Below are 13,447 nucleotides of genomic sequence, written 5' to 3'. Positions count from 1 at the left end.
TTAGAGGAACAATGAGCTATCAATCTGAATTTGAAGGATCTTGGAAAATTGAGCTTTCTTTGTAAGGATACAATTCAGTAAGTTGCTTTCTGTCATTTCATCCTACAGGTAGATATAGGTGAAATAGCACCTGGCTAATAGAAGTGAAATTTCCAAGCACTTAGTGAGCATTTAGATCTTGAGTATTTGTATGTCAGTTATTTTATGACCTTTCCTACTTCCATTAACACATATCCGCTTAAGTGCTTGAACACTCTAAAAGAGAGAAACACCATCCAGAGGGATTCAGAGACACTTGAAAAGTGGACACATGGAAATCTAGTGAGTTTTAACAAGACCAAATGCAAAGTGTTGCATTTGAGTTGAAGCAATCTCAGATACAAGTACAGATTAGTAGAAGAACTCATTGAGATCAGCCCTGCAGAGAAGAATTTAGTAGTCCTGGTGGATGAAAATCTGGTCTTGAGCCAGCAGTGTACTCTTACAGCCCAGAAGGCCAATAGTACCTTGGGCTGCATCAAAAGAGGAATGGCCAACAGAGAGAGGAAGGTGACTGTTCCCCTTCAGTCTACTCTTGTTAGGTCCTATCCGGAATACTGAATCCAGACCTGGTGTCCCCAGCACAAGAAGGATGCAGTCCTGTTGGAGTGAGTACAAAGAATAACCAAAGGGCTGGTGCACCTCCTCTATCAAGAAAGGTTGAGGGAGTTGCGATTGTTTATCTTGGAGAAGGGAAGACTGCAAAGACGTCATTGCAAACTTCCAGTACTCGAAGGGAGCTCAATAGCAGGAAGGGGAACAAATTTTCATGCAGTCTGATAGTCACAGGACAAGGGTGAATGGCTTTAAACTAGATGAGAATTTTAGAAAGAAACTTTTTATTCAGAAGGTGGTGAGGCACTGGAGGAAGTTGCCCAGAGAGGTTGTAGATGCCCCATCTCTAAAGCCATTCAAGGCATAGTTGGATGGAGTAACGGCAGAGGGACCAGCACAAATGAGATGATGTAACAGAAAGAAGGAAAGGAAAACTCACCCATCTCTGAGGATCTAGGTCTACAGAAAAGAACTCCAAGAGATATTCCTTCCTAAGTGGCAGTAAGCCCTTAAATGAGTTTGCACAGGAGTTCACTGCCATTCAAAGGAGTGAATTGCCTTCACCTGTGCTCCTAGGACTGAAGAGGTCTTTTCTGCAGGACTTCTTTCAGTGGTTCAGGCCCTAATTCAGCAGTTCCCATACAGATGGAATCTGGGCAGCCTGATCTAGTGAGTGCAACCCTGCCTGTGGCAGGGAGGTTGAGACTGGATGATCTTTAAGGTCCTCTCCAACCTAAGCCATTCTATGATTTTATGACATGATTCTATGAATGCTTGCAAGTACTTTAGTAGTTACAAAATGGTAAAAATGAAGTTTTGAAATGTTATCAACTTCTCAATGTTGCATATTTTCTGTTTCTCAACCATATGAGGGGATGGCTTTCTAGTGTTTGTAAATAATATTTCAGAATAGAATACCCAGTTCCCAAACTCACATGCAGCAGCTTATCTATTAGTATTCATGTGTGGTATTGGTACATTCAGTTCATCCACACATTTATAGTAAGATAATATCTCAAGTTTACGAACAAACAGGTAGAAGTCAGTTTCAGTGCATGTTGCTTTTTAATTATGTTCTGGTGTAGACAAATTAAATACAAAATAAAATACTGTGAAATGAAGACGTCACTCCTGCACTCACTGCTTGTCTCATTGCTTATGAGCAATATGATATGACATAAAAATCCACTACTGCTCTGCTCATGTGATGGAGCTACTTTTTCTTTTTTTAAACAGAAAGATAATTATTTCCAAATTTGATATGTTAACAGTTTACTTCTGTTTGTAAGATGATGTCAGATGAAGGAAATTACTCTAATGATAACATCATAATTTCTAGTAAAATACATCATTTGGAAATCACCATCCAAACTAATCAAAATTGTATTTTTTCTTCTATTTTTCTTTTCATCCTGTCATCGGTATATGGAAATTAAATATATATATATATATATATACATATATAGGTTTCTTGGTCTATCCTATGTTTTTACAGGCTAATTTTAGATTTTACTGATAAAAAGAAATTTGATGTTCCCATTCGCTGAAGCAATATCCCAATGCATATTTTTATTGTGACTTTGAAGTCTTGTGTAAATTAGCACTCTACTTCAAGATGTACTAATGGCAATATTTAATTCTGACAGCTTTTCTATAACGGTACATTAAACATTAGATGAAAGCTAACAAAGAGACCAATTTCCTCATTAGAATAGCCAGTAGATGCTTTATTAGCAACAACATTCAGTTTTCATTTTATTTGACTTTTCTGAGTAAGAGGTTAAAAGCTGAGTAAGCCAACATAATGCATGTAAAACAGCAGTTAGCACAGTTACAGAAATCTTTACATTAAGAATACCTTCATCATTGTCATCATCGTCACTCCATATGATGTCAGACATTAAAGAAATAAAGCCATAAAGCCAATCAGTGGATTCTTCCAATGTTTCATGAATGATTCTCAGTGGTTCTGTGCTGAGCTTGTTAACAGATCTTCCTGAGTGCAGAGTTTAAAAAGAAAAAAGAAAAAAGAACAAATTCATGTTTGGTGATTAAGGTTAATCTACATTTTATACAGGGCTAATTATACAACATTCTTTAACAATAAGAATGATATTTACGGGTAATTTTCATTATTCAAATGTTTGAGAACAGCTTTCCTTCCTGTGCGTGTAAACTGTCCTTTTGGTTACCAAAGTGATTCATAACCCAGTGGGCAATTTGGTCTGATAGTGCTTTTCCAGTTCTGGCTCTTCTCCTGAGGCTTGGTTGGATTCATGATATAGATTTGATTCTACTTCATAGTTATCCTTTTAGATAATTTCTTCCTTTCAGGCCAGTTTATTTCTCTGGCCCAGGTCCCCTGCGTCTATTTAGCATTCACTCCTGTTGGAGTCCCAATCCTATGTCACATCTACCTTTAAGGCCTCTCTTACGCTATTCTGGCTGAGGAAACTGATTTTAAGTCTGGATTTAACTGTTCAAACACTTCTTGCTCCTGTAGGTTAACAAACAAGGAAGCTGCAGTATTCCATGTGCTCGATCTTTCTGGTGTCAACAAATCCTTTCTAGGACCTGCCATGGAAGCAAACCCCTGCCCTCCACATATCTGCACTTGAGGGAGAATGATCCCTAATGATTAATGTAAGTATTCCTTCAAAGATTTTTCCACTTATGATATCACAAAATTTTTCCATACCCTATTTATGCTGACATTTCATGAGAAATCTCTAGCCTCTGATGGAGTATTTTGTCCATCTTTTCCATTCACAAGATTTTATTCTCTTGAAGTCTGTACCAAATACTGCTTAGAAAGAGAGACAACTGTCATCGGTCTATGTTACCATTCCTCATAACTGGAATAGTAGTGATCGTCCTATGTATGTGAAGGTTTTTCCCACAAGTTTAAACAATCAAAGTTAAATCACAAATACAATTTAATTCATTGGCCTAGTCTTGTTTCTAGTAGTTTAAATAGAAATACATACGCTGAACAGTTTCAAGACGGAGCCGTATCTCTGTTTACCACTCTCTTTTTGTATGCAAATACTTTAAAAAGAAATTAAATGCGAGGCTCTTCACAACTACTTCTGGCTGCAGAGCTCTGACTCACAAGACAAATTTTAGCAAAAATCAACAGTCTCACATGAACTTGCAAGATACAAAGACAGGCAAAGTGCACACTTGAAGCAGTCAGCAGTATGAACAGTCATTTTCTAAAAATGCTGTAACAGAACTTCTGAGTAAATTTATTTGAAGTATAAATATATCAGTAAATCACTCCTTTTACCTCCTAACACTTCATTTTAATTTGAAAAAAAAGATATATATTTTTTTAAAATGTTATAATTTCAGATCTGTAGTAACGTAGATTAGATAAATATTTAGGTTACTGTGTGTGGTGTGTTTTGTCTCCTGGAAATGTTATTATATGTTATTGAACAATCAGGCACATCAGATAGCTTCATCATGCAGTGATGAAATGACAACACTGTAAAGGAACATTCATGAATTCTTCCTTTAATGTACTGTTTTGTGCTAAAGTTTTCAACAGATTAAATAGTTCAGTAAGATTTTGAGTATTATACCATGTTGTATTGACTTTTCTTATTGTAAGGCATTTGTTTATTTGCATTGGACTCATTTATTGAGGTTCAGAGATTTTAACTTTTCAACGGATTTGCCACAAATTACTTTATCCAGTGTTTACTAGGAGTATTAATACTTATATTCAGACTATAAAAGTAAATCTGTAACTTGACCCCTGATTCTGTTTGCATTTATTCTAATATAGAGGTTTTAAGGAGTTTAAGTGGATTCACAGAATTTCATGGTCAGAGGGTGGTTTAACTTCACTTAGCTGCCCTAGTTTTTGTCCTCATTTTCTACCCACCCTGTACCCACTGGTTGCTAAAGGATGGCTGAAATGTCTACAGCCACAGACATTTACAGACACAGGGTTCATAGTTATAAACTAAGCAAAAATTGTTGCCAATATATTTTAATATTTGAGGCTATATATTAGCTGTTCAATACCTGCTTTGCAGGTGGGAGAGCTGTCCCCTCAGGAAGGAATGGGAACTGCTCCGAGAAGAGCAAGATCTAAAGAGCAGAGGAAATTGCTGCAACCACCCTAGGGCTAGCCATCTTTGCTGATGAATTAGAGCCCTCAATGTCAAATCCTGGTCTTTAATTCATAACATCTTCATAGCAAACTGTGAAAAGAGATTAGAAATCATAAGTGTCCAGAGTCTAAATTCTCCATGAACACCTACACTAACAGGCCCAAGCTGCAAATCCCATTTAAAATAGAAAATTTAGAAAAAAAAATCAACTTGGGGCTTTGTAGATGACACTTCAGTGGTATTTGCAAAATTAAGTTTGCAGTTTTAAACAGATCTATTTGCAATGTGATTCATGTGACACAGACCTGGGAAATTTACTTGTGTATTGATCTCCTATTTCACTTTGTTAAATATCTCCTGAATTTTTAAAATGTTGGGGTAATAGTAATGATTCACCCTAAAACTCTGAAGAACACCATACCAGATAATCTTGAATGGAAACAATTACTGACCAAATCCATGTTTTTAGCATTTCCTAGAATTTTGTCAATAGCAGGTTGTTCTTTCCCAAGCGGAACAAAACACATATGAAACAAAGGAAATAAAGAAATTTGAGGAAAAAAAAAGCAGAAAGATGCTAGTTAGCTCACACACATGCAAAGGAAGATAATTTTCAGAGGATTTTTGTACTCTTGCATGAAGAATGTAGCTGAGAAATACAGATTTTCAGGACAAAATTTAAGCTTGACATTTTGTAGTAAAATAGATTTTTTTAAAATATTATTTATTTACAGACATCTAGTAATGGTGCAGCATGATGATTTACGTTTAGGATAGTCTTGCATTCAACACATTCAGATTGGATTAATTGTCTTTTGCATAACTCAGTCTGGCTTTTCATTTCCTGTCAGATATTGGAATACGAAGTATTTATAATGCTAAGCTGAAAATATACTTCCCCTCTTAGCACATGGTATATAAAATATAATGCATAATATATAATTTGTAACTAATCAGTAACTATCATATTTGTAATCATGAATGAATGAATATATATATATATGTACATATATGTATTTTATGATGTGTCTGTTGTGCTGGGACTGCTGTGAGCAGCAGAGGCAGGATCCTGAAGATAAATTGTAGAGGCACTATGAAGACAGCACAGTTCTACATTCAGGCTATGAAGTTCTACTGTTTGTAGAATTGGTAATCAGGGACTGAGGCAACTGTTCCTCATAGGTTATGTAGTAGAAAAAAACAAAATGTCGATTGAGAATAGAGGAGGGAGGAAGGAGGGGAAAGGAAGGAAATGTATACTAAACAGATTAAATTGAGGGATGAGACACAATTAATGGTTAAGGTCTCTTGTTGGCATCAAGTCATTTTGTTTAATTGCAAGCTTAAATTCCAATCATCCTATCTAGAGAAATGGATTAAAATCCAGGTGACAAGTCCCTGGCTATTCTAGACTCCCTCAAAAAGCCAACACAGAAAGCTGTTTTGGCCCTCAAAAAGGAGAAATTCTCACCTCCATCTCACATCTTTTTAGAGTGATATGAATTAATTTCCAAAGGTGCACTTCATTTTGTATTGACTACAGAGGAAGCAAGAAAAAAAGAAAATTAGTATGGATATGACACCATACTTTTGGATACTACAGAGCATGACATGGATCCTAGCAGAGATGCTGCTTCATATTCAATATTTTCTTGTCACTGTACACTTTGTAATTTTATATTTGTTATGAACTTCAGGTCAATACAACTATTCATCCCCCCAAAAATGCGTACCACCAATAATGCTTTCCAATAACATTCTGTTTTGTTGTGCCCTTTTATTACATTTATTACTATGAGGGATGTTTTTCAGATCAGAAAAGATTTAGCTCTACTTGTGTTGTCATTTCTACTGTTTTTAATATTTTTAATGGTTTGTTTGTTTTTCCTAGTGGGATCTTCAAATTTTCATTTCCAGAATGTTCTGGAAAATGCTTAAATTTGGAAGAATTAAAGCTGATAGGGTATTAATCACAGAAAAACTGAAGGATTTTATACATTACTTAAAATAAAATAAAATAAAATAAAATAAAATAAAATAAAATAAAATAAAATAAAATAAAATAAAATAAAATAAAATAAAATAAAATAATAAACCTGATCATAGGTAAAACTTAACTGAATTCCCTAGGAGAATATTTTTTACCTTTAACCTCTTTTATATTTCCTTTCCCTTTCCCTTTCCCTTTCCCTTTCCTTTCCTTTCCTTTCCATGCTCATTACATCTAAATTAAATTGCTATAATCCTTTGAAGCTCTCCAGCGTTACTGGTAGAGAAACACTTATTTGGTTAAACATGTGAGCACAAGAATACCAAGCAATTTGTTTATCCCATTCTAAATTCCCTTTGACTCACAATCTCTATTCCAGTTCATTTGGAAATACATGTTATACCTTTAAGTAAATTATTACCTAACTATTTACAAAGTTCTTTGAAATCAAGCAATGATGATTTCTGTAAAGTTACGACATCATTTCAACTCCAGTAAAAATTTACTGTTTGAAAGAGAATGAAAACTTTTTCCTTGTTTTTGATTGGAAGTGATAGTAAGCCCTGTAACCACAGCTTTTCAAAACAGTAATTGGTTAATCATGTGGTATGATTTGTTGCAGCACCTCAAGCAAATTTGCTTATGTTTCAAAGTCTGTGTCATTTATTCATGTGAAGTGCACAACAAAAAGTGACTAATTGATTTATTTGTGCAAATCAGTTATTATGCTGATTTTAATAACACTGACAAGGAATGTGGTCTTCTATCAATCTTCTTGTCAGATAGTTAAATGCATAGTCAAAGTTAAATCCCTTTTAAAGTTATGTTTAAATGAATGACTGAGAATTATTTAGAATTGTTGGATTTTCATCAATTACGTATTTTGACTCCACTGAATTAAATGCAATTAAATTAGAAATGATGGTAATTATCTGGTGTAAAGATTGATCTATTAGATAGAACCTAATTAATTAATACTGACAAGATACAGCTGATGAAGACAGAATTTCTGTCATGTTTGATAAAATACAAAAGCTTAATACTACTTCTTCATAATAAAACATATCTTAGTCTAGTACAACATTCGATTATGGAGAGAAGATTATTTCAAACTGAAACTTCAACTTTTTAAAAGTTTGTGATAGCTGTTTTTAGTTTATCCATCTGAATAGACTCTGGTGGCTATCAGTGAATTACAGCAGTATAAAACAATTCCAAAGAAAACTCACCGTCAGTATTTTCCATAAATTTCTCTCCTATTGGTATCTCAAGTATAAATATGAATTTTACATTCTGTACTATAGTTTGTCTCTTTCTAATATCAGTCTTAGAAAATGATATTGAGGTCAAGTCAGAAACCTCACATTTTGTAACAAATGAGAGCAAAATATTTATAAATAGAATATATTTATATTAAATATACAATTTGAATACTGGAATACACAGAATAGAATTAGAATTTCCAAATTTTACAATTAAATTCATCATCTTTCATGAAGTATCAAGAAATTTCATGTACTTCTAATATAGACAAATGGGCATATGTGGACAGGAATGTGGGTTTAACATCAGCTTTGTATGTAACTTACATGACTTGTTTTGATATCAGCTGAAGGGCTTCAGATTTGATGGATCAGACACAAATTAAGTGGCGTATTTTAAACAGCCAGGCATTTCTACCAAAATAATGTGAAACTCCATGTGAAGTTCATTCTGAAGTTTCAATGTTCTGAGATTTTAACTTCATATTTAAAATGCAGTTCTGTTAAATGTCCTATAGTATTTCAAAATATATTTATTGTGATGAAATAAATATCTACCTATTTATCACTGATTGCTAAATATCTGCTGACTGAAGGGATCTCATTACTGTCTCAAATAAGATGTGAATTTTGGGAGGACTGTATTGTAATGAACTTTGGAGACCCAGATTTAGCAGAGGAGCAGTGCTGCCATGTCTTGGCAATCTGTTAATGTCATAGAATCATGGAATACCAAGGTTGGAAATGTCGTATGAGATCATCCAGTACAACTGTCCATTTATCACCAACAGTTCTCACTAAACCATGCCCCTCAACCAAATGTCTAAATGTTCTTTGAACACTTCCAGGGTCAGTGACTCCATCACCTCCCTGGGCAGCCCATTTCAGTGCCTGACCATGCATTGTTACCTCCAGCAAGCAAAGCACACATGCACACACATACTCAGAACACTGCAGGCACAGCGTCTTTACCAGGTGGTAAACAGGGATCATCGCAATGCTGTGAATAGCTGGCTATAGCTGATGACAACAGGATGAACACAAGAAAAGCCAATAAAAAAAAAAGGGAGAAATAACATTAGCAGTCATGAACATCCTCAGTTGCTCAAATAAATGAAGCAGTTACTGAGAGAAGTGACAACTTATTTAATTTTGGAGGATGCTGTTATGAAGCAGAAATTGGAGTTCATTAAAAAGATAAACAACTAGAAAGATGGTTGTTCCAGGAAAATTGCTTCTCCAGTTTCCAGTGGGCAGTTCTCCAGACAGGTTAGATAATATAAGACAAATCAGAGCAATGTAAAAATACTGTTAAATACAGTGCAGGTGTTTTCATAAGTTACGCATTCTATTGCTAAAAAGAATGCATGATACATATAAGTGGTTCTAGATTTTGAGATTTCTTCAATAGCAAATAACAAGAAAGATGGATTTTTGCAGTTGTTACTGAAATTAATCATAACCCAGAAGGTTTCTATTTCATATCCCATTAAGCATATTTAGACATGTGAGTCTTCTTTCTCTTCTTAGCTCTTTTCTTCTTCATTGAATGATGTTCTGAAATTATATATTTTCAAGTTTGTGAGTTCATTGTATTTCATAGAATCACAGAATCACAGAAATGTAGAGGTTGGAAGGGACCTTCAGAGATCTCCCTCTGCCACAGCAGCTCCCTAGCCCAGGTTGCACAGGTAGGTGTCCAGGCGGGTCTGGAATGTCTCCAGAGAAGGAGACTCCACCACCTCTCTGTGCAGCTGTGCCACTGCTCCGTCACTGCACTGGGAAGGAGTTCCCACACACATTTGTGTGGAACTTCCTATGCTTCAGTTTGTGGCCATTTCCCCTTGTTCGATCACCATACACCGCTGAGAAGAGTCCAATCTTGTCCCTTTGCCTCCTGCACCTTTGATATTTATAGACATGGATCAGTTCCCCTCTGAGTCTTCTTTTATCAAGGTTGAAAGTTTGATCTATAAGTTTTCATCTTGCATATGTTAGACCATTGAGATGTAGTACTTGTAGAATTACAGCATTTCACAGACTGCCATTCTTTACAGTATGAGCTAATTTTCTAGGGGTTTTTAACTCTGCTGCAATATGTATTGCACTGTAAAACATATGATATAGGATGTCACCTGTGCAGCACTTCTTTAAACTGGAATTCTTCTTGAAATGCTTTATTTTTTTTGTGGTCACTTTGGAAAGCAATGAAAACAAAATGTTTTGGGGGTCTTAGGTACATTTGTAGAAACTGAAGAATTTAATTAAAGACTTTGAAATGTACAATCTGTTCACTCATGCTTTAGACTGACACCTGTAAGTACAATAAAAATTTCAAAAGATTTCAGCACTGTTTGTTCCAAGGTAACCACAAGGGTCAAAAATTATTTTTTATATTTATCGTTGTTTATTTTTATTATTTTACATTCCACTCCTGTATTCCAGTGGAGATTTTTCTTGGGCCTTGAATGTGCGGACATTCTTTTACAAATAATTTTAATTTGGTGAGACTTTGAAACACCACTTGCACCAAGATATATAAGTATTTATTCTATTCATTTGCTGGCACATTAAGCAAAGACAAAATTAACTTAATTTTATTGATAAAATTTGTGAAAATACAGGTCTAAATATAAGTACTCTATTCTTTCTTTTCCTCTACATTTTTAGAACTTATAATTGCACACAAGTGCAATGGAATGACTATATTAGATAAAACTTCTGAAGAAAAAATTATGCATTTGGTTTGCTCTGAAAGTAGTGCCTCTTATGTTATTATATTGGCCCATGATATCAGAAGTGGCTGTTGATGGTATGACAGCAGTAATTGAACCTGGAAGGTTCAGTTGTATTTCTTGCCTTGTGACAGATGGCAGCACAGAGGCAATCTGACAAATAGCATCTGATGTAGAAGTGTGTTTGAAGCTAGGGTGTGTCATTGAATTCCGCCATCTAGAAAAAAATGGCATCCACTAACATTCCTCAGTACTTGCTGAATGTTGATGGAAATCAAATTGTGAATGTGAGCGTAGTGAAGCCGTGGGTGGTGCTTTTCAGCAGAGTGGTGACAGTGAATGGGTCACCTCTGCTGATGCAAATTTTTAAGAGCACATCATGCAGGCTCTTGCTTATCATTGTTGAAAATGTGTAGCTAATAGTGGTCACCATGCTGAAAAATAGTGTTTTGTAGCTAAAAAGATTACTCCTTGTTCTATTGTAGTATTCATGGAAATAAATAGGAAGGAGGCATTATTTTCATGGCAGACTAGTTATATGTTCCTGATAATGTTTATCTAAATAAGTAAATAAATAGTAGATAAATAAACTAATAGTCCATTAGTAGAATAGTAGAATAGCTGTATTTTTTGAATTCCACTTGTCCTAATCAGGTTTCACAATTTACAATTTTCTCACGCAGAAGACTAGAATAAAAAATGTCTGTGTGCCAACCTCATAGCACAAGCTACTTGGAGTCCTGCTCATCATTTTCTTGGGTCTTCTTTCTCTTAAATACAGATGTTAAAATGAAAATTTCTTAACTTTTTGTTTGTTTTCTCTTGAATACAGATGTTAAAATGAAAATTTCTTAACTTTTTGTTTGTTTATATTCCTCTACTGGAAAATATGCATATCACTCTGACCACCCAAGGTGCCCCAAAACAGAAGTGACCTGAAACTAAAGACAGGGAAATGGTGTTAGTCAGAAGCTGATGTCCAAAAACCCAGAACAATTTGGCCAGTTGTTTTCCTATTATCTATCTTAAAAGAAAAGGGAAGAAAAGCATTAAGGAAGACATCTTACAGGTATAATCCATGCAGCTTCTCATGGAGCTACATGCTCCCATTGATAGTCAGTACCTCCACAGAAATCTGCCTTGGCAATAGATCTCTAAAATACCTCTTGGTTTTGAACAATGTATTGTCCACAATGAAGAGCCTATTCTTTTTTTCATTTATGAACATAATCACAAGAAGATGGCAACATCCATTTCACATGTGTTGTGTCTTTTCACTTATTATTTTCTGGATAGTTTGGGGTTTCATAGATTTGCTGAGGTTTCATTAGGTGTGGCTCTTAGGTATCTGGCAACATCACTACCTATTTATTCTGAATGCTGAACACTCTGATTCTGAAATTGGGGTGGTGTTAATTAACTATAATTGGTCACAGTGATGACAGAGAATTCTGAACACGTTATTAGCTCATTAGAAAATGTAGATTTCTGGGCAGTCGAACTTTGAGACTGAAATAATCTTAAATTATTTAGTTACATATACAAATTACAAAACATAATCTAGCCTTGTATACAAGAGATGAGTGAAATACACTCATAAATTATGAAGCCAATTAACAAAATGCATTTTTTTAATATTCAGAATGGAAGTAATTACAAATAGTTGCAAAGCACACATCAAACAAAAATGAATCTTTTTGCTTTTCTGGAAATACCAAGAATTTATAAGAGATCTTCCAATGTGTTATGCTATTTATTTCATATTCATACATGCTACATACTGCATGAGTTTCATAGTGTTTTATCTCATCCTTTTATAAACATGTCTTTTTCATACCACACTAGAAGTATTTCAGTCACGTTTATAGTTTTCCAAATAATATTATAGGAATACAAGCTTTAACTACATCTATTTTAGGATGAAAACACTTCAATTCCATGTTGATATATGTGGGATACATTTCAATCTGTATAAATCTCAAAATTCCCAAACATGACAGTTTACTTTTGAGTTTGTAACCTTAATAATCAAAAAGCAAAATCTGTGGTTCAGCTCCCTCTAATCATAGAAGATACATGACGATTACCTTGATAAAATAGAAGGAAAAATAACAGCTAAAATACATGCATTAACACTGTTTGTATTTTTGGAATTATTTTCCTTTAAGTTAATGAGAGCAAGATTTGTAACTGTTCAAATAAGGAAACGATGTTTAAATTCAAAAGTAGAACACCCTAATTAAATCTACAGTATTGGACGTAATGATTTAGTTTTTTAAAATGTGAGTTGCTCAAGGAACCATATCAATGCAAAATGAAACTATTTCTTGGCTTCAGATTTAAGGGGTCACTTAAAATATGCTCCAAATTTTCCTTTGTAGCTCCACTGGATTCAAAGGCCAGATTGCCAGAGGGTGAAAATCAATTCAGTATCAATACTCCCAGCCAGGTGGCCCTATGCAAAATCAACTGTTTCTACAGAATTAGTGAGTTTCAGCTGGACAAATCCAGCTGAGTAAAAATTCAGGACCTGAAACCCAGAGGCCATAATAAAAAACATTATGTATCTGTAAAAACAGAAAGCAGTCTGGTAAATCTAGGTCTGAAGGAGCACAGTAGTTCTTTCATTTAATACTTCACCATTAATAGATTATTTAAATGTTGGCTTAATTAATCATGTAGGGACAGAAATATCTTTAGGAAGACAAAGAAATGAACCCATGAAAATACTGTAATATCATC

The 13,447-nt window shown here is 34.6% G+C and overlaps 1 protein-coding gene across 3 annotated transcripts in view; it reads right to left on the bottom strand.

The window, feature by feature from the left end:
- Nucleotides 1-13,447, bottom strand: part of TRDN (triadin) — a 209,831-nt gene that overhangs the window by 159,626 nt on the left and 36,758 nt on the right. For all 3 annotated transcript variants that reach the window (XM_065734365.1, XM_065734358.1, XM_065734367.1), the window contains exons 3-4: nucleotides 8,943-8,990; nucleotides 2,453-2,590 (exon numbers count right to left, since the gene is read on the bottom strand). In XM_065734365.1, coding sequence (XP_065590437.1) covers nucleotides 2,453-2,590; nucleotides 8,943-8,990 — 186 coding nt within the window. The remainder of the gene's footprint in view (nucleotides 1-2,452; nucleotides 2,591-8,942; nucleotides 8,991-13,447) is intronic.

This window comes from Cyrtonyx montezumae, unplaced genomic scaffold, assembly GCF_038088225.1.
Source record: "Cyrtonyx montezumae isolate F1298 unplaced genomic scaffold, pur_monq_1.0 scaffold_0, whole genome shotgun sequence".
Lineage (NCBI taxonomy): Eukaryota > Metazoa > Chordata > Aves > Galliformes > Odontophoridae > Cyrtonyx > Cyrtonyx montezumae.
The sequence above is the reverse complement of the archived record's forward strand: the minus strand, read 5'-3'. Positions and strand labels throughout refer to the sequence as shown.